The sequence below is a fragment of the Gallinula chloropus genome (genome assembly GCF_964237585.1).
Source record: "Gallinula chloropus genome assembly, chromosome: 13".
Taxonomy (NCBI): Eukaryota; Metazoa; Chordata; class Aves; order Gruiformes; family Rallidae; genus Gallinula; species Gallinula chloropus.
In genome coordinates this window covers 10375924-10398916 of record NC_140098.1, presented here as the reverse complement: position 1 = coordinate 10398916, position 22993 = coordinate 10375924, and the positions used below count along the sequence as shown (strand labels likewise).

The window sequence follows — 22993 nt, the reverse complement described above, 5'->3', positions numbered from 1 at the left end:
CCACACTACCAGATTTTGGTGGGATATTACTGAAACTACTCTTTTACTCCACCAAGAGAGGGATCTTAAGAAGTAACAACGAAAGCTTCATGGGAATGAAAGTATCAATCCAAGTTAGCCCCAATTACGGTATCCAAATAAGAAAGTAATAAAAAACACATTTCCAACTTTTATGGAGCAATGCCTTGTGAGCAGCTGAACACACTTAATTGCCATTAACTCCATGAGCAGACTGCACCTCTCAGAACCTGGCTGAAGTATTTTCAGTGCACATCACCTCACCTCATTATGTATTTCTTCTACTTGCTTTATAACAGCAGTTTCCAGTGATTTCAAAGATAAAGCCATTGAATCAGAATCAGTCTGTAAGTTCTGGAGTGCCAGTTCACATTGTCCAAGTATGTACTCCAGCGTTCCTCTTGAACACTATAAAGATACAATATAAAAGTACATATAAGCCACTCCAGAACGTGTGTATTTCTCAGATATACCAAACTACTCGCTGCTGAAACATTCAAAGCAAAGTGGCACTCCAAGTGAGAGAGGAAAAACACAAAACTATTTGTTTTAAAGCATCCAGTATACTTTAAGTTCCTGTCAAAACCCAGTTCAAGCAAGTAGTGTATATTTGTATGGGAAATAAAGACATTTTTTAATGTTACATCTTATATATATGTATATGTTCCTGTTTGGTGCCACTGTATCGTTTCCAATCCTGCAGAGATTAGGGAGCGTCATTGAGACAAGTAGCATATGGATACTTGTGTATCTCTTGTTTCAACAGTGGTGGTACCTTTTGACTTCATGAAGGAAGAAAGTGGTAACTGTAATTTCAAAAATTACTTTTACGAAACCATTTTTATTAATGCTTTCCCACTAGGTTACTATACAAACAAAACTACCAATAACACCATGGAAAGGAAAAGTAAATATAAAGGAATACGGATGTAGTAAATGTTAAAACAGAAAGAAAAAAGGTGTCTTTGCAATTGAGAATATGACTGAAGCCTTGTTATCTCAGAACCACTGAGACAAGGGACTATTGCTTTTCTGCTTCTTCAATCCTCAGATGCACAGAAAGATCCAATTTAAAGCAGACTCATGACTTCTCTTAGTTGTTCTGACCTCCTAAAGGCTGTTTTTGCCAGTGGTTAGAGCCGACATACGTGTTTTGAGCATTTCTCTCTCTCCAGGAATACTGTCTTTCAACTCGGACTGGGATGTGAACACAGAAAAAATAAGTTTAAAACATTTCAGGCAAAAATACTGTTGTTTCTTCAGTAACCTGAGTTTAAGCACACTACCAATACAGAAAAAGGTGTACCTCCAAAAAGAAATATATAGCAGTTGTTGAAGAAAAGATATATAAATAAATGTCATCATGTTGTTTTATCCAGATCTGTGGTTCACTTATGACTCAAACTCAGGCATAGAAGAAAGGAATTCAGAACATGTTACACCACACCTCATGGGTTACTGAAGAAACAACAGCATTTTTGCCTGAAATATATTAAAAAAAAAAAAAAAGAATTTTCTGGTACCATATATATATATATCTTACGAATGACCAAACAACAAACCATTTTGGATACTTACATCTGCCACTCGGTGAGTTGAGCTGAATCGAGGTGAAAACCCAGCCAGAACACAGTGTTGATGTGTCATATTGAGATCATCTAGGGATAGATTAGAAAACAGTAAGTACAAGGAAAAAATAATATATGTAGCATTACAAAGATCTCTATTCATGTTAGTTTTCTCCCATGTTTATACAGTAGAGTTTTCCAACCCACCTCTTACTGGAAAAGTTCAACTAAAATTAATTTCAAGTTGAGGATCACTACAAACAACAGACTACTCCAAAATTACAATCTCCTTTCTCAAAACAGCAATACTGACAAAAAAACAAACAAAAAAGACAGACAAATATTATTTCACCTTTTTATCTGAAACTTATCTGAAGTTCTACCTTCAGCTGAGAGCCAAGAAAATGGGAACCCTGAACATACAATCTGCTCAAAGACCTGTCTCCAAAGCATTACATACTTCTAGCCTGCCAGAGAGCTGTCAGGGATGTGTCTGACTTCACAAACTGAGAAACAAACCACCCCACAAACCCTGTAGATGGAATCTACTTGGCTGCCATCAGAGTTGAGTCAAAATTATCATAACTGAAGAATGCTTGAATTCTTACCATTTAATACTTTTTAGAGGAAAAATATTCCTCTGAAAAAGTTCAGACTAAATCTAGAAACAGCACTTACTGTTACATTGAAAACCACTCATGAAGTGAGTTTTGGTGTTAAGGTTGAGAGCAGCATCATTTTAACAAGATATTCTCGAAAATCTATCAAAAATTTCTGTAAAATCACTCCTGGGTTATACTTTCGTAAGTCAGTAGAAAGAGAATTAAAAAAAACATACCTGTGTCACTATGTGACCTAAGTGTCACCAAGAAATCCACATCATAGACAGAATTAGAAGAGAACAGAAGGACAGACCTACAAGATGCTCGTTAACTTGGAGTCTGTACTTTGAATAATAACTATTCTTTTGGGGAATGTAGCTTCAGTCATCTTAATACAGTAAGAGAAATTATCAAGCTTCATCCTTCCATCACTCAAAAACAATTTATTTAAGAGATCACTATTTGCAAACCTGAAACCTAATATCCTAAATTCCTACTAATTTTTGAAAATGCTTTTTTGACCATTGTAACAGACTGAAAAGAGCACAGCAGGTGAGGCTTAAAGGTATTCTCTCTGCTGCTGAAAGACCACATGCTCTAACACTTTTCCTTTGCAACAGGTCCAAAACTATAAAACTAAGAAAAGCCTAACAAATAAAAATTCAGAAAAATTACTTTATCCTAGTTTTAAGAACAGTGTCTAACCAGCTCTTCACAAAGTTCATACCCGAGACAGCAGACAGCATCACAGACTGTAAAACAAGTTTCAGAAAAGCAGTTTATATAAAGAATAGGCAGACAGTGTTATGAAACAGGCCTGTATTCCCACTGAGAAAGTTTAGATGAGAGGCTCGTTTTCTATCTGCATGAGGTTAGCAGATAGGTGAAGTTGAAAATACAGCAAAAAGCTCCTAAACTAACAAAGAGAACACAGGAAAATGTGATTTCCTACATAAATCTATGATGGTGAAATTGCATAGAGCCAAGTCTTGTAGGGGCCGCAGAACAACACTATCTCTGGACATTGCAACAGTTAAATATCAGAACCACTTCCAAGTAGTATTGTGACAGAAAACAAATGTAAACACTTCCATCACCCCATTCATTGTGGTGTTTTACGTAGCAGACAACATCCAAAGTACTACATTTTGATTTGCACCTTTAGTTATTTGCACCCTTGGCAAATCTTGCATTGTAGAGCTGCCCCTTGACATTGCTTCCAACTGTCTCTAATCCTTTATGACTCTTGGAAAGCAGCCTGTAATTTTAATTTAAGAGTTTATAATTCATCTAAAACTGTAATTGTACAAAAATAGTTGAAGCTTCATGGATTGCGTGTCTCGAAGGATATGTGAAAAATACATTCTAGGTCTTAAAAGATTACAGTAAAGATTTGCCTGTTTTATCCCTTCTAAAAATATATTAATTGAAAAGAAAAAGCACTCTCTGTTAAATTGGCCATTGTCCATTTGGCAGTAGCAGATTTCATTCAGATACAGAACACTACATCCAGATTGCTATTTTGGTTTGAGAGCCAAACCCAAACTGTTACCTTCCTCAGACACCCATGTCAAACCTAGCACAGCACACCCATGCTTTTAGGCAAAACACAATACATGTGGAGTTAACACCAGTTTTACCTGACTAAATACTGATCTGTGAGGTTTGGAAAATCAAGACACAGCCTCTCCAGTATTACACATCACACAAACCCATGTATATAAAGCAGGAATACAGGTATCGGTCCTGCTTTGGGAAGCTGCGTGCAGGCAAGCTATCTGTCAGACAGTTCTGTGTTTGTGGTGAGGTAAGAGCCACAAACCAGCAGGCCCTTATCTTTTCAGGACAGCTCTGGCAGGGACATCTCCTTTCAATGCCTATTACAAAAACAAACCCTATAAAACATATGCCAACTGTATAACGCACATGAGAAGTGACTTTTTATTTTAAATCACCTTTAACACCAACTCTGCCATGTCTTTAGTACAGTTGCAAGAAGCAGCACACAATCCCTTCTCCTCCTTAAAACAGCCTTGCCTTCCATACAGATGCTTATAAGATGCATCTGCCAACTGAGGAAACTGGGAGGTAAGGAGGCAGCTTTGAGATTGTTACTACAACCTGCTGCTTATGTGACTGCTCCTCTCCCAAAGCTTTCCCCCACCTATGAAACACACCATCACTCACACAGTGACGTTTTTCTGAAGCCTGATCAGGAGTTTCACTTGTTTATAAATTTTAAAACACTACAAATTACCCTACCTTAAATAGTAAGCCTAGAAAACAACCAAGAAATTCTAATACATGCTGGAATGCCACCCCATCCAGAGAGTTTTGTCAATGAAAGCCTAACCCTGTACATTAGAGCTATTCATTTTTACCATTGTGTCCCCAGTCACCATGGGAGTGTGGGTAACTACTTGCACTTCAGGCAGTACAACGCCTAAATCAGTTTCCTCAAGCTACTGACAATGTTGTAAAGGGCTTGCTTGTGTTCAGAGGTACATAACTGGGTTGGTGACAGACACTTGGCGTGTGAATGCTGGAAACAACTACTCCAATTTTCTGTCTGAGGTGGAGCACCTAAGAAACAAGGTGCCTGTTTCCTGCATACATGCATAAGGCAAAAACTGCATTCCTTTTAAGTAGATTGGCTTATTCTTTTATTTCTGCTGCATTCTGCCTGCCACTGTCCAATGAATCATCAGCCACCTTAGAGCCAGATCCCATTATAAGGCTACTATAGGTGGGGCAAGATTTATTAAAAGAAATTAATCATGGGTATGACTGTCTACACATGGCCAAAGCCACCTTGGGAAACAAAGTTACCAACCTGAAGCCTGTTTAAATAATTCGGAGGCCAGATTTTGCCTTTACAGATGGAGTACTAAGAAGTCAGAAGCATGTTTAGCAGATGATCCCATTAGCTGCAAACGCACACAGTTATTTCACACAGAATCTCCAGCTACCGGAACTCAGACAACACACTTTGTGTAAAAATACTTACAAAATGGAGGTTTTATTTAATACAGATCCCTACCCCTCACACCTGCAGAGAAAAAACCCAAACAACCAAACACCACAAAAACATCTATGGTGCTCAGTGCTGTAATACATTTATCCACCAAGGCCTCTGTGGGGTTGGTAACTGAGATGGGAAAGCTGAAGGGAAAGGAGGGGCAAAGGGACTTGCCTGGAAACTACTGAGAGAAGTAACGACCATGTACCCATATGACTGTGAACTGTTATAAAGACATAACATAGACAAGGTAGAAAGAAGAAATTCATTCTGAGACAGTCTTCACCAAAAGGAGAAAGGACTAAAGCCCAAAATGTACTTCTAGGTAAAGTACTCTGCAGGAAAATACAAAGCACAATGCAAAATGCTCTCAGATTTAGCAACAGGGGTTTATATCACCTATCTTCTTTCATGTGTTCTTGAGAAACAGTGTTCTTCATAAAATGTGAACTTTTAGACAGTTCTCTTTGTGTCATCTTATTTCATGAGGCAGATAACAGGTACCGTGGGGTTTAAAGCACTGGCAAAAGCTTTGATATTCTAAACACACATATCTACACACAAAAGTGAGAGGGATTTGTGCTATTAGTTTTCTTAACTATCACAAAGTAAAGAATTTTAACTTCATCTCAGTGCAGGTTTCCACTATTTCCCATTTGACTTGTATTCAACTGTACACAATGCTTCAACAGGAGAAAACCTAAGCAAACTAGTCCTATTAGTATGTCACAGAAAGCACCAGGCAGGTATGTCTCCTTCCCAAAGAAATTATTCGTCAATGGAATATGACTTTCATAAGCTAGAGGAGTGAGCTGTCCCTAATTAAGAAATATTATCAGTTTTTAAACAAGAAAAGCGTGCACAAACAAAAAGGAATTAATGAAAAGGCTGAACTTAAAAAAAGTCTGGGATTTGCCAAGCTTCATGATCAAAGTTTGGTAATGACAAATACGTTCCTGGGTCCAAAGTCTCAATAATCAAGGAACATAGCATTTGGATTAAATATGGACTCAAGGAATAAAACCCCTAGGGTTAAACTCCAACACATTCAAGATGCTGGAGAGCAAAGAGGGTTCAAGTCAGCTTGTGGAAATAGAAGCAGATTAAATATCTAGAAATAGTTTAATGAGCCATTATAGACATGTGGAAGTGTTTCCATTAAATATTTATCTTTAACCACAAGCCAACCTCTGCAATGTGTGCACCTTACTTCTGGTTGGTTACAAAAATAATTTTTTGATGCTTCTTGAACTATAATTTGCTGGGGCGGAGAGGGGTATAAGATTCCAAGTTCATCTTCATGCTGTTTTAAAACCCTAACCTTCAAGCAAGAGCTTGATCTATGGGAAACAGCTGCAGAAAAGTAAATCTCCCTTTGAAAAAGGCCAGAATGTATTTTTGTTAAGTATGTTTTGAAGTCATGGTAGGAAAATTAGTGAAAATTGTAAATCTGCTTGCAAATCTGGTCATGTCTAACTCAAAGATCAGGGGAAAGATTCCAATTTAATAGTAAGACCATGACAACCCTAGTTAAGCATGCTCTAGGACAGAGCAGATGGGGCCCTTTGCTCACCTCCACGCGTTTTGGATTTATTGCACGCACCCAACACGTTTCATATTAGACACCCCTTGACTGTGTACTTGAGACAGCAGGGTTCAGTACGCACTTCCTCTGCAGACCAATATATTATTCTAAATTGAGCTAAAGTGTTTCCGTTTCATGAGTGATATAAAGGTCAGATTTGAGTCTTTAGGCAGCAGATTTGCAGTCATTCACCAGATCTTTTTTCCTCATGTTAGGAAAAGTAGGCCTTAAAAAAATCTGTCTTTGTGGGAACAATTTTGGATTTTGTTTGGGTTTTTCTTAAACAAAATACATCTATATTATTGTAATAGTTTATTGGAAGGGTGGATTTGATCACATCATGTTTAGTCCTAATATTTAAATTATGGCTAATTACTTCATCTACGGACAACTGCTGAGAATGTGGATGTCAAATTCTATTATAAGACTGCCTTTTACTAAAATTCTACTCCCAGACTAACAAAACAATGAAATATAACCAATGAGGTGAGGAGCACAAACATTATTAAATGTCTACTAGAAATGCTAAAACCCACTCCCAATCTTTTTGTTCCTTTGATATATCCATTGTTCAGGATTTGCAAGCTACTGTACTTGCACGTTACTATTAGAAATATCAAGTTACCATGTTTTCATATCTAAGATTTTTGAGTACAAAATTAGGAAATAGTTGGAGCATTAAAGATACAGAAATTCATAGGACCTGACTTATTCATTAAAAAGTATTTTACGACATCCATATGAGGCAAGTAAGCCCTATACCATGACAACAATCGGAAGAACTGACCTATAGAGTTTTTTTGCTAGGGTTGGGCAAGTCAACAGTAGTCGGAAACAGCACACAGTCCTACCAGTCGATCCCTGTACATCAACAGCTACTACTACCTGCAGTACTCTTATCTTACAGTTATATTTTCTAGATGCCTTGCATTCTGCTGCCACTGCTTTCCGAATAAAGTCAGCAAGATGACTCTGCCTACCAAAATGAGGTTCTGGAACATATGAAATATAAAGACACAAGATAAATTAATTTAAAATTGGCTTTGTTATTGTCAAGTTACTCTTTAAGACAAAGTTTGCCATTTTTAGATGGCATCCTCAGGATACCTCCTCTTAAAAATCAGTTTAAAAAAAAATTTGAACAGTAAAAAAAAATACACTAAAACTGTATATACCCACTTGTATTGTCCTTGCACTTCAAGTGAAAATGATAAAGGCAGTTCTGCTGTACACAGAAACCTAATAAAAGGGACAGTTTGAAAATACTCAGACTGTATAAAGTCATAATTTAATTTTTTTTAGAGAAAAATTTACAAAGCCTATTGAAATGCAGAAAAGATTATAAAACACCTGGGCTACAGAGCTGAAATCTTTAGCTCGTCTCATAGTATTAATAAGAAAGTGATTTACACATCATCTTCAAAAGAATGTTTAATATATTCCCTGCTTCCATCTAAACATGATCACGATGTTACATCTTAAATAAACTAACTTTCTGACCTGCCCTCAATATAGCATCCCTGATATTACTTAAGTGACTGTTTATAAATTCCATCAGGGAATAAAAAATGTCCTTATGATCTGGTAACTCAGTCAACTACAGTCTAGAGTATTTTGCAGTAAAAATACTGAAGTTAGACCCCTTCTTTTATTACTTGCCTTCTGAATCTGCTGCCCAGCAAAGCTGGGAAAACACAAACTTTACAGTTAGGAAGGATTAGATAAGAAGTTTACTCGACACCCAAACTGCTACTGCACAAAAATAGATTAATAATCGCCTTTCGAGGAATGTTTAGCTGTCAGTTAAGCTTCACTGTCATATAAGAAATGTCTCCATTTCCCTCCAGGCTGCTATTCTACACCCTCAAAAAACCAGAGAAGGAAGGCACATCCACACCACCATGCCAAAGGATCTCACATCTTAACACTCGATCTCTACATGCCTGAACATACTAAAAGAGCCTAGACAGCCCAGTTCTTTCATACAAGATGCTTCATTGATGACAGCGCACACAATTTGATGAGATAACCAAAGATGAGGAATGGTATATATTTGTTAAGACTGCCCACAAATATATTGCTTGTAGTAGATAAACTTTTCATATTTGTTGAAAGATAAAAGCAGAAGGTACAAGTGAAATGACTGTTTGGTCCGACAAGTTGGCAGTGGGACAGGCCATTCTGGGCACGTTCCATGGTGTCTACCTTCCCAGTCACAAACACGAACACGGAACGCTGCAGATGCTCTTACCCTTCAAAGACAATGTCTGTCACGCCAAGTCACCAAACACGTAAACATGGTGATGTCAGAAGCCTTATTTATGTTTTGAGTTGTGTGATTTATGGCTGAATTTGTTCAAACAAATATGATAACTAGGAGAAATGCAAGGCAAGAGAAAGCAACAGATTGTTGCATCAACAAGCCTTAGTGACTGTTCTTTCCTCGTTTCTTTCAATGGAAAAGCCTTAGTGTGTGAGCTCAGCTGGTCAAGTAACTGAACTCAATTTTCTTTTCCTTTTTTTAATCCTCTACACTTGAGACATTGAGACTCACTCTTGGGAGTATGACAGCTCTGTTCATTATGACCTTAGGATAATCCCACTACTAGAAGATAGCATGTTTGAATAGACACATGGAAAAGCAAAGCAGAACAAGAGAAGTGTCATGTCTGGCACACCTGCAGATTGGCATAATGGTTGACACTTCAAGAACCACAATACCAGAACCCTTTAGGACTGCCACAGTCACATGTTACATAATACACAGTCACACTATAAACCAAACTGAAGAACATAATTTCTTTTTTATTGAACCCAAGAGACAGGGATGTTCACACTCAGTGAAATTGCATTAAGAATACTAAAAGGAATCAGCATCGACAAACACACGGATGGGATGGACACAGCTCAATTTCTCACAGGATCTGGGGAATTCTTCTTTGGCCAGAAGCTTGACTCAGTCTTGCAATTCTGACTGCACAACAGACAGAAAAAGCTCAAAAAGATTCTTTTCTTTTTTTAGCTGTGAAGCGAAACACTAGGGAAAAAATAAGTTCCCCAAAGCACACTGGAAGGGCGCAAGGTTGGAGGAGTTGATTTTACACTCTAACCAGATCTCATGGCTATGTACGTAAGGGAAGTCCTAACCGAATGGGAGGTATGGTAAATTACATTAAAACAAGTGTCATTTTCTCTGTTTTCCACAGGAAGTTCACCTTCTTAGCCCTTGAAAATTACCAAGCATCAAGTAGAAGTCTCCTTGGTGAAGTGGTATGGCTAATCCAGGTGTCTCTATGTCCCATGCTACCTTCAAGCCTACATGCCAAACAGCTGGGTCTCTTCCTTTCAGTTTTTGTTCATTACTTCCTTCCGTGGCTGACCCTTTAAAAAGAGAATGAGAAAAACACCGCAGAGACAACACACAAGGTGAGAATCACAAAATACAAAATCTGGTCTAACAATACAGACTTAATGATATCCCACATTGATACAATCTTGATAGGCTTAAACTTTCTATAATCTCCACTTGATATAATCACCATCTCCAAATTTAAAAGCACATGATTAGTTTAAATTAAAAAAAAAGCCCTATGAGATCAAGAATTTTTTTACAACCAACATTACTACGGTGAAAACTTCAAATTAATTTTCTCATTTTGGCTATGATAGAGTTAATTTTTCTCCCTAGCATCTAGTAGAGTGCTGTGGTTTAGATTCAGGATGACAATAATGTTGATAACACACTAATGTTTTAGTTGTTGCCAAGGAGTCAAGGTCTTTCCTGCTTTTCACACCTCCTGCCTGAGAAGAGGCTAGGGGTGCACAAGAAGTTGGAGGAGACATGGCCAGGACAGTTGACCAAAGGGATAGTTCACACCAAATGACATCATGCTCCATATATAACTGGGGGCTGGGCTGGGAGGTGCTCAGGAACTAGCCTAGCATTGGCTCTAGGTGGTGAGATTGTTCTGTGCATCACTCGCTCTGCATATTATTTTATCATTATTATTTATTATTATTTTCTATCCTATTAAACTGTCTTTATCTCAACCCATGGCTTGTTATTTTTTTCTTTTTGATTCTCTCCCCCATGCCACTGAGGGGGAGAGAAGGAGCAAATGGCTGTGAAGTTGTTTTAGCTGCCAGCTGAGTTAAACCACTACAATTACTAAAGTAAAGGCAAACCAAGGCTTTCTTTTTTTCTGAAGTTCTCAAGTATACATAATGGGAGTTGTAATTAACAACTTTTTTTTTTTTACATTGCTAACACTATAAGCAAAGAAAAAATGTAGTAATACTGATAGAAAACCAGGTAACTTCTGAAAAAAATCCAAATGCCAACGTATTTTATGAAGAATTTCATTTGTTTACATACTTGCAATTTCACCAAATCATCAACTGAGGCAAAGTAAGGTGAAACGATGGGCACAAACACAGTCTAGACCAAATAAGTTGACCAAATCTTGGAATCCTATGTGTCATTCTTTACTCAAAATTATTAGTCAAACACACTAGATAACATGTGCAAGAGCCAATGAAGCTTCAATACATTTGTCACAACATTTTCCTTATCATTAAGCAACATGAATGTGTTGAGCTTGGGGAAAAATAATCCACTGCATAGAAATAGTATTTAGAGCTTAATCCCTCAGAACTATTTTCATAAGCTTACTTCACTGCAGCATAAATTGAAAGATACAGTCAGCATTTATAACAAGGTATTTGGGAGCTATGGTATAACAGTTTTATGGCTAAAGTAACAGAGCATTTTGACAGAGGGAGGATGAAGTTTTAATAAGCAGTTGGCAGAGAACAGCAGTGAACGGCTAGAAACCGTCAGCTATGGAGCATGCCTCATTATTGCAGATAAGTTAGTAATTGTGTGTGTCCATTTCACTGTCCTTTTCAAATGTGCTTTCATGTAATCACTTTTAAAACTTCTGTCTTCATTTAATTCTAGAATAAAAATACCAAGATAAAGATTTATAACTCTTATTATATAACACAGACACAAAAAGCAACCCTGAACTCGCACTTTCACAATATTCAGTCATTCATCTCACATGATTACTCTGATATTTGTTTAGCTGGGAGTAGCTTTTCATCATTAATGAATTGTCTTAGTTTTCTATGTCAATTAAATATTGCCTTAATTGAGGAAGCACAGCGCCAAAACCTTTAAAAAAGCCAAAGTTCTTCATTAAAGCTCCTACTCTAAATTCAGTCCCCACATTCCCTCCCTCAACCGCCGCCGCTCTCATCCAGCTGGAGCTCTGGCTCCAGAGCAGCTCTAGGCCTTTCTATCAGGGAGCACACAAATGAGAAAACAAGAGCTAGCAAATACTCTGAAAAATCAATACTAAAGTCTTCAAGGGGCTTTCATATTTTCTGCCCTGCTCAGATAAATCGTAACTTAATTTAAGAAAAATGTTTTCTGAAAACTGCAAATAGGATGCCTTTCAAGGCATTTTTAATGCAATACATCATGGATATTATAAAAAGAGGTAACCTTTCTGGGTTAACTCTCTCTGTTATGCTGCTTTCCCATTCACTTTGGCAGCAGCACTGTTCACAATATGGCACCAATAAAATATAGAACTACAATCAGAGACAGCAATTTCAATCAAAGTTTCCTGGGGTCTCCTCATAAATCCAGCACCTTTGGAATGTGCTCATTAAAATGACTTATTTTTTGCAGTTTGATAAATTTTTTATTGCTTAAGTACAGAGTTCAAGTGTAGCTCACAGTCTCCTTTTCTCTATATTCTCAATTATTGCACCTTATAATTATCAGCAGCAATTGAATCTGATTGCTCCTACCATGTTATTATGGTAACAAATGGAAGCAAGCTGCTACTAGCTTTTAAATGCAAGCTATTTTAAAAGTGAGAGAAGAAAAAGGATACCTTAACATTGGTGGAGTATCTCTAGGTAGCACTGATGGACTTTTACGTACAAAGAAGTTGCTATTGAATTCTGTATGTCACCCCTCAACCATGACTGAATGCTGTATATTCACTGATATAATTGCAGTTCCCGTTTTAAGTGAAAACATTTGGATGAATCTAAACCATAGGTATTGGGTGTAAATCATGTGGATCTTGCACATACACCGCAGCTTCAGAACACCTATTTATTTTGGAGCAGACCGTACAGAAACGGTAAGTATAGCAGTATTCAATGGAAATACAATAAAACTGTCTGCAAATTTGAATTCTGTTCATTACAGATTTATAAAATTTGGCCTCCAAGAAAGGCTTGCATCCCAAATGAAACGGTGCATCTAGGTAACAACCTTACCACAACATAACAACAATACCTCAACCCTCTAATTAAGGCAGAGCTATGAGAGAGAGAATGTAGCTGCAGAAAATTGGCCACAGCATTATGCTTGTAACTAGACAGCTCAAATTTCAGAGATGTTCCAGCTCTAAGACCCGATCTTATCAGGTGTGGGCTACAGCTAGGTTCAGAACAACCTGAAACTTGCTTTCTTGGATCTAGTTTGGCTATTGTTCCACAGCACAGAAAGTAGAAGTAGTTTTCAAAGATTTCTGTGCACTGGAATCCTCAAGAAGAGTTTGAGAGGTTTTTTGACACTCAGAATCCTGAATTCTCACTATTAAAGTCAATTTGTAATGCTAAGATATATCCAGAATGTAGTCCTAAATCAAACATCACTTCTAGGACAATGGAATCACTGCCAACACATTGCTAAAAAAAAGCAAGACTGTAACCATCTACTTCACCATTAAACCAAATGGCTCACTGTTACACAGGTACAGAAAAAAGAATCATTATTTTATTTTTAAATATTTTTCAGAATTTAAATGAACTTGGTTATATATTCAGTGATTAATAGAATATAAAGCAATTTATATATGTTGTAGGCAAAAAGAAAGCAAAGCAGAGCATGTTTTGCTTTTCAGTAGCTGGTGGGAAAGAGTGAGTATCCACCCAGAGTAACTTCTGCCTTATTATTAAAAAAAAAAAAGATAAGAATGAAGGATATTCTGTCATCCCTTCACTCTGGTGAGGGAGAAACTCTGAGCTAATCAGTGAGAGTGTGGTTCAAAAATAAAAAAGAACCCCAACCTGCAGCAGTTTTAATTCAAACTGTGATTTCATCTTTGAAGAAAGGGATTGCAAACAGTTATTCAAAGAGTAATCAGATCATTACAAATTTGTGATTCTCTCAGAAAATAATCCCAACTGGCCAGAACCTACAAGCTACAGATGTGACCACTTCGGTCACATGCTCATTTCTTAAGTAGTAATATATATTTTTCTACAAACTATTTCTACTCTTTGAACAAAAAATATTTCTACATTACTGGCATTAGAAGCCACTTAATGAAATTGTTCTCATCCTGTACAAATGTCTACTCCATGACTTCATACATTGCTTAAATGTACACAAGAGGATCATTAATCAACTACAACAAATTCAGATTGACTTCAATTCTGAATGACTTTTGTAGTTTGAGGATTTTTTTAAAACCTAGTGATGAAACATCTGTAGTGCATCTCACTTTACCTGCAATTCCTGTCCAAATGAAGCAGCCATCTTTAGTTTGAGTGCTGGGATATTACTTCCAGTATCACAGTGTGAAAAAATACAAACGGCATTTTACAAAGGAAACAAGTCTAAAAGCTCCTTCAAGATCAGTCACTGCTGCAAATAAGTTTGTGAAACCTTTCAACATTACCTTGTCAAGTTGGTTAGTGCTTCAAGAGATTTAGGCAGCAAGGAGGCCTTACAGCATAAGGTAAAGAAGATACTGTGCAAACCTAGAGAAAACTGCTTAGGTAATTTCAAATCTAGTTTGTGGGAAATCCAGGTATGAGAACAGTGGACACTTGCACTACATTATTGGACAACATTATTTTCCATCTCATTTAAGTTGGTAACTGAACCACGTTCTCTACTTCAAAGAACATCTTTAGAACCAACTAGTGCTCTGCAAAGCAATAAAACTCCCTGCAAAACTTACAAAGGCTCAAGGGAAAACTGTTCATTAGGAAATTTTCATGGATAAAATCCAATTTTTGAAAATGCCCTTATTCCACCAGTATTTGGATTGCAATTGGCTTTTATAAATAGAGCAGGAAATAAAAATGGGTTATTGGCTTACTATATTACATTTCTGAACAAGTTCTTACCTTAATGCTCTCATGTGATAGGATATTTGTAAGCTAATGTGTCATTAAAAATCCTGAATTGGTCAAAATTCAGAATTCCCGTTCTATGGTAAATGAATTCCGAATAGTGTTATCGGCAGTATAATTGAACACACATTCTGTGACACATTCATTTCTGCATCTGCACCATGCTACCACTCATGCACTTTCATCCAGTATATGCACATTAAAAGGAAACTTCCCCAGTTTTTGTGAGGGCCTGCTCTTAGCCCTTGATAACCTACTTTCAACCTTGTGTAATATTTAATTTTAATGTAAACGAAAGGTTTTAATAAGTTTTAAAATAAATTTTATTTTAATGTAAAGAAAAGCAAATGCTATTCAGATGAATATTAAGCAAAACATCTATCTTATCGTGTTGTTAGAAATGCATCTCATTTGAAGATGCTTTGAAACAGTTTAGCACTGGCAAGAGGAAAATAAACAGCGATGCTAATTAGAATATCTGCTTGTTCCAATACCTTCACACTGGCTCTCAAATTTCCTTCCCGGCATGTTAAAAACGGCTTCTACTCTAATTAATACTGATCAAAGTTTCAAACATTAAATTTTCATTATGGCTCAAACACTGAACAAGCGAACATGAAAAAAAAGTTGTTTCAATTACAGTAGTATCTGGTTTAATATTATTTAATCAAATAAGTAGGCAGCAAACAAATAATGCTATAAAAATGCAAACTGAAGTAAAAAGAAAACTGTACAAGTGGAGCTGTGCATCGCTGAGGAGTCTGACAAAGCACTGCCACGAGGCAGAAGGATTGCCTGACTGCTGGGGCTGCTGCTGTTCAAAATCTGGAAGCCTGCAGCTCCCACTCTTGTGGCAGGAGGAACTGCTACTAGCCACGGAGCACTGGAAGCCAGAGCTTCCCCATGCTAAGGGGCTCCCTCAGACCCTCATGCTCAGGAGCCATGAGGGCTCCTGAAACCTCCTCTAAACAGCCATGAAAACAGCTTGAGCCATGCTCAAGAGCTAGAAACTGGAATTCCATCTGGATCAGGTATCATCAATAATTTTCTTCCCCCAGAATTGTTTTTTACACTACCTCCAGCTACATGGAGCTTTTAGCATCAGCCACCTCCAGCCAAGATATCCCCCTCCCCTTGGCAATGGAAAATCAAATAGCAAGTCGATCAAAAACTTTTAGAATCATTGAAAAAATACAAAAATATGAAGCACTAGTTTGTGGTGTTTTCTTAATGGTAAATGTAAAATGATAGAATGATTGATTTAGTCACCAGTAAGGTCTTAGTCTTAAGTTTCCATGCTTATTTTTAAACCCTTCAAAAAAACCAAACCAGCACAAACTTTTAAGTGTAAGTGTATTTATGAAAAAAATCTTTTATGTGACAAGAGCATTGATTACATACAGATATATATATGCAATTTCCTTCATATAAATGATTTATATATCCACATTAATTACAGGCACATATAATAGAGCTACATTAGATATATGTAATATAGACACATATACATATTTTTGGTCTATATGTACCAAATATTTCTTTCTACCCTTGTCAGTCAAATCTTGCACAGAATGTGCAGTGGTTTTAAACCAGTCTAATTTTTGCTTATTTAACTTGCTGACTGTGAAGAAATAAAATCAAATGAGAACTTATGAATAAGCATAGCAGCTTGCTTTTTTGTTAATTTACAGCACTCTGAATTTGAAGGGACTTAGTTTTTCCCCTGAACTTTTACATTAAACAGTTTTTAAGCATATTAGAACAAATCCTCACACACATTATTATTACTTCTAGTTCATGCTTAAGTTTCTTTAACTTAAAATGTTACTGAAAAAGTATTTATCTACAGTAATGTTGAAAAAATACATTTACTGGACATAGAGGACATAGAACCTCAACATCTTTGGCAAACAGGACAAACATTAATGAAATAAATGACACTTCTGCTGCTGTCACTGTGCTAAGCCAGCTGATGTTTTATGCCCAGGAAAATGTAAATATATTTTTTTCAGCTGAGTGTTAAGTTATAAAGTGACCCAGAGTTTCAAAACTAATAACAAAACAGGAGAACGCACATGAAAGTATAAGTTATTACTTTTACATCATGGTAGCCAAATCTACTGAAGTCAACTGAGTTCTTCCCACGTTTTTAAGCAAGCATCAAAGGAATTTGTGAAGGACCAAAAGTCAGTTGCGGATTATGAAACATAACAGAGCATTTGCAAATTCAAATCAAGTGTCTAAATGCTAATTTGCAAACCTGGAAGCCATTAAAAATCATCTAAGGCTTTTTGTTCAAAAATTGTCAGGATAAAATTCCTCAGATCTGTTCTTAAAGATAAAATGGGAAGTGTACTTTAAAAATAAAATATTTAATGACTCAACTACACTTCCCCCCCTCCCCCAACACGGTATTTAAATGGGGGTTTTTTATATAACTAAGAGCCTGCAAAGCCTGTCAGACAACAGGTCTTTTAATGGAAAACTTCCACCCTTCCCAACTACAGAAATGTTGGCAAGTCCTCTACAAAACACACATTAGCACTATAGCATGCCTGGACAAAATGTATATACTTCCAAGTAAATATAGTAATACTTTCACACAAAGCCAACCTAAAAGGATCCTTCCAAAGAAAGAAGAGTAGCAAAATCAGCATAAACCAGAAGCAAGTCTGCATACGAGAAATAACATAACAAAGACTGCGATCTCAACTACAATAAAACACTTTACAGGACAGAAAATACGCATGTCTGTTACCCTGAAACAGGTATTAGACAGATGTTAATTTCTGGCTCTTAGTCAGGAAGTTAATCATACCAATTTTTAAATCTACTTAGAGAAACACCGATAAGCCAGCTGCAGTAAATACAGGTGTATTTTGTACAGGTTTCAATAGAAATAAAGACAGGGCTTAAATACAAGACGTACCAGCCATAAGCAAGTGACAAAGCTGGACTGGCATGCAGCTGTGCTTATGTACGTACACACAAGGCAACCTGAAAGAGCTTCAGGGATTTCAGGTATTTATATCACTGGTCCAATCATACCTCCCTCCCATCACTCACCTTCACAGCTATAGCTGTACACAGCGACCGTTGACCTTTCCACCAGATTCTCGTCATGATGCCAGCTCACTGCCATGTTCCCCATTCCAAAATAAGGTTCTTGTTTTAAGTACAGCATTTGTAGTGGATCCATGTAATTTAATAATGTCAAGTTAAAAGATGTTCTGTTCTTCAGACTTAAGTGGTCATCCTCTTGCACACAACTGCTTTGATCTTTTGAAAGAGACTCCTCCTCTGTAAGAAAAGCAGCAGTATTTTGCTTCCTATCTATTACACTAGTGTCTTGAACTTCTTTAGTCTCAAACAAATTTTGCCCTTGCAATGCTTTGACTGCTTCACTATGCAAGTAGTCATTAAGTCTGATTAATGCTTTACAAGCTTCGTGTATTTCAGGACTGCCATATTTTATATCATAACCTTCAGTAGGCCAAGGAACTGTAAATAATCTTGTGTTCAGGTACTTGTAAGTGTATCCTGGGTTTCCAATTAATATACGAGACACGGGGGTAAGAAAATCTTTTCCTTTGATCCTTACAAGATCTTGAAAGAAACAATCATGTTTTCGCAAGGTCAGAAAGCCCTCCTGTACTATTTGATGGAGCTCTTCAGGTACCGTATCAGATTTTCTGAATATCAGCTTGGAGTATTTGGTCTTCCACTAAAGAAGGGGGAAAAAACAACCACCAAAAAACAAAAATAGCAACAGAATTATTCTTTTTACAGAAACCAAAGTATTTCAGACATTTAAGAACAGACAAGGCTAACTTCACAAGTTAACAAGCACTGAGTCCAGAATACAGTGAAGAAACAGATGCTAGTATCATTATTTTCCTATTCCATGATATTGCACAAACTGTGGCTATGTACCAGCAGCCTGTCACCAGAAAGCATCACCAGGGCAAATCTCTAAATAAATAAATAAATAAATCTTAGAATTCTAGCAGAAATCAATAGAACATATAAGTTTCCTGATGGATCTGTAGATAATGCTACCTCTAAGCATATAAACAATAGAAAAGTGAGCAGTAACAAAGCACCTCTGCTTTTTGCAATAGTTATGGAGACCCTTCTGTCTCATTCTGATGGACAGAACCCTAGAGGGCTACATGATAAACTGAAATAGTTTTAAATAATATTTTTTTAGGAAAAAATAACAAAATGAATACAAAATTTTTCCAAAAAAGGCCAGGATTCTGCTGTACTGCATCTCCATCATCAAAACAGTCCCTGGCATACTGGTCCTTTGTATTTCCACACTCCTCAATGCAAGCCAATTAGCTCTCATTTCACGTAAAGTTTCCTTTTTAGATAAAACACGATTTCCAAACTTATTTCCCTCCCCATCTCCCCACCTGTAAAACCCTTTTTCCTTATATCCTCTTCTGACCATACCAGCTCTGGTACCAGCTGGAGTTCAGTATCCAGCAGCGTGTGGATGGAACAGCTCCCAGCGAGGTATAACGCCGCTAATCATCAGTATCTTGCTTTGTATGCAAAACACTGCTTCCCACTCTAGGAGGCCTTGGATGGTTTTATTTTGTTAATCTGGTTTTCTAAGGAAGTGAGTATCACATAATCACACCTTTTATTGGTTGCCTATAAATCTGCTTTAACTACTGCTGAGACTGGCGAACTGGACAAAGGCTAGAGACTAAGTTCATATAGAGACCAGGTTCCTACATATTCCATTAGAATTTACAGATAAATAAAAGAAATGGATGCAAACTAGGACCCTTAGTGATGCAAAGGCTGTAATGCCAGCCTGACAGGTATCAATTAGCATGACAGGTGTTCAATTAGCTTTAACAACTCACGACACCTATCCCCTTTTGGCCAGAAGTTAGCGACTACTCTGGGGAAAAGGTTGGTATTTATGGAGTTGGGGGAGGAACTGAAATCTGAAGCATTAGGCAGTGGGGCAATAACACATGGATGGACAAACCTGATCTAGCAAAACTTTGAACAAAAGCTATTACACTAGTAAAAGTGCTTTTAGAAAGCAAATGAAAGCCACCATCACAAAAGCATCACACTGGTCTACTATCCATCTGTGGGCTCCTGCTGCAACTCAAAACCACTTTACTAGTACTACCTACTTACAAGTCAGGTTCGAACCTGCCTTTCAGGAAACTGATCTTAAAATCCAGAAAAGGTGTCTTGAAAAGACACAAGCCATGCAAGTCAGTCAGTACACGTTTTCTACTGAATGAAAACAGACTTCTGCATCATAACAGGTTGCTAGCCTACAACACTGAAGCCTACAAAGCCACCTGGCTGTGTAGTATCCATTGTTTCTACTAAAAAGGGGAACATAAAAGGAAATCTACTTCTGAAATAACAACCATGCATCTTAAATCTGAGTTTATCTGTAAACCTTGCCACCGTTTCTTGTGAATTTTTACAGTGAAACTAATTCCTCTTCTTTATGCATTATTATGGCTTCCAAAACCTACCTTACTAGAGAGAGGGGAAAACCCCATAACAGTATCTACAGATAATAATAATAATAATAATAATTTCTGGTTAAGTATTTACACGCTTAACTTTACCAAAGCTTGAAAACAGTCCTAGCTATCTGTTTGAAGGTGCCCCTACAATCCCCAGCACTGACCACCGGATCCCAGCTTTCATTAAAAGAACTGAATATAAAATTGATAAATGCAACTTGCCTGAGCTTGCCAAAAGCCTGAAGTGATTCCTTTAGGGGTCCTGAACTGTGCCCTATGTTTCAATCAGTGCTGTGCATCTGTAGCCTTTCAACAGTACAGCGGAGAAACACAGATAAATAGTAATGACTGAAATCAGTAACTGCAAATTTAAGGATTTACAGCTATGGGCTGCAGTTGGATGTGTGGGTATAGGTTGAGGGACTCATACTATTTCTTCACAATAATGACTGAACATTCTATGTTATAAAATATAAAGATTATTACTGCAAGACTTGTTTTATTATGAAAATTATATGTATAAAAAAGCACTAACCACTAACAGTTCTTCATCCCAATATTTCTTGAAAAAATCCTGTATATTGGATGTACCCAGGTCAGACTGATAGTTACAATACATATGCTATCATAGGGTATTTCAAAAGTCATCATTACTACATATTTTTAACCCATTTAACATACCGAATTTCTGACATGAGTCTCACACATTAAGCTCTGAAGGATTATTACAAACAGGAGGAAGGAAACTGCAATGCAACATAAAGCAACTAAATCACCTGAAAACATGCAGTAGAAAGGAAAAGCACAGATTTTACAGAGGTGACAACATTATATTCCCCCCCTGAACTGCAGACCTAACGCCTTCCACATTCTGTTGCCAGCTCAGTGAGAAGCTCATTACCTTTGGGTTCTGCTTTAAAATTATACGCTTGAGAACTATTTTATCATTATGTTTTAAACAGTATACTTGGGATTCTACCTTAAAAAACCCCACACTGATGCCTCTGAAGAAATCAGGAAGTGGAAACACATTTCCAACACATTACATGAAAAGCTTTTGGTCTTCTTTAAATCTCCACCAGTCACTGTGCTATGTCCTACATAAGGAAAGGATTAAGGGATCAGAACACAGGGTGAACACGGGGTTCACAGTGGACACCTTGTTTTGGGGGATGGGGAAGGGGGAGTAAGCATGTACTCTGTGTTGTGACTTTGAGGGCAAGTATTAAAGTTCAATTCACTGCTCACTCTGAAAGAAGCAGGTACGTTACAGGACACCAAAAAAGCAAAACATCTGACGCTCAAATCTTCATATAAATGTCAAACACATGATTTTTAATATACATGTGCCTTCACATCTAATGGTGGCACTCACCAGAGAATCACCCTACAGGATGACTCAAGTGACAGAATAAAAGTCAGAAACCAGGTATAAGGACCCGAGATAAGCAAACTGCCACTTCATTCATTCGTTGGCAGCTTGTACTTCAGGTATTTGTAAACTGCCTTGTTAACAGGCTTCTTGTTCACTGGCTTTAAACATTACATTGTATCAGCCAATGGTTTGGGGACCTTTACTGAAATGCTTCAGCAGGCAAGACACACTGAAAGAGTTTCCCAATGAAGGTGTGCTTGTGTGGTAATTTTTTAGCTTTGTTCAAACTGTACCTTTCCATCCCTGACAGAACACTGTAGCATGTTTTGGATTTTATTTTTGTTGCATCCTGGCAAAACTTTTCAACTCATTCCAAGAATACTGTTTTACCATGGGTGCACCCTTAAAGGAGTATGGCAGGTCACTCTAGGAAAGACGGATTATAAAACTCAACTTTATGACATGTTTCATTTTGTCAGTTTGCTGTCTTCAAGCTCACTCTTCTCTTCCTCTCCATCAGTAGTACACTTAAGTGTCACAGAACTTGTAATATCTACATGTCTCATAAAATAACATTTCATAGCCACCATAAGAATACAAGGTGCTTGTGGCTTACTGTTATCACATATACTTGAAAATACCTAGCATGAATCCAAAATCTACACAGAAGCATGATTTTATATGATGCAACAAGAATGTAAACTCTACTACAGCTTGAATATGTCTGTTTTCACTGCTGATCTTGTTGCCATTTTCATCTGCATTTACGGCTTACTGATACCAAGGGAATCAGATGCCATCGGGGCAACCTTGACTCCATCTTCTCTTAAGGACTACTTATTGGTTGAAAGTAGAATTAAGTGAAAAATTGCCAAATGTATATGTTAATATTTCCCCTATTTTGCCTAAGCTGAGCTACTAATAGTTCTCTTAACTGGGGGTGGGGGGGTGGGGAGGGGGGAAGGGAGGGGAGAGGGGAGGGGTCGGGGCATGTGTGGGCAGTGAGAAAAAACAAAAAAAACCAACTTAAAAACCAGTGACATGTATTTTACCAAAACATAATTAACTGCACTTCATGGTTACATATGTTACCTGGTACTTATGTACTGATACTCAGGGCAGAACCTTAAAAATATATCAAGTT

General features: G+C 37.3%; 1 protein-coding gene across 1 annotated transcript in view; it reads right to left on the bottom strand.

Annotated features, from left to right (window-relative positions):
- The window catches only part of FTO (FTO alpha-ketoglutarate dependent dioxygenase), a 234938-nt gene that overhangs the window by 169601 nt on the left and 42344 nt on the right, over window positions 1–22993 (bottom strand). Inside the window, exons 3-6 of the mRNA XM_084269877.1 lie at window positions 18028–18685; window positions 10030–10173; window positions 1597–1676; window positions 283–426 (exon numbers count right to left, since the gene is read on the bottom strand). Coding sequence (XP_084126003.1) covers window positions 283–426; window positions 1597–1676; window positions 10030–10173; window positions 18028–18685 — 1026 coding nt within the window. The remainder of the gene's footprint in view (window positions 1–282; window positions 427–1596; window positions 1677–10029; window positions 10174–18027; window positions 18686–22993) is intronic.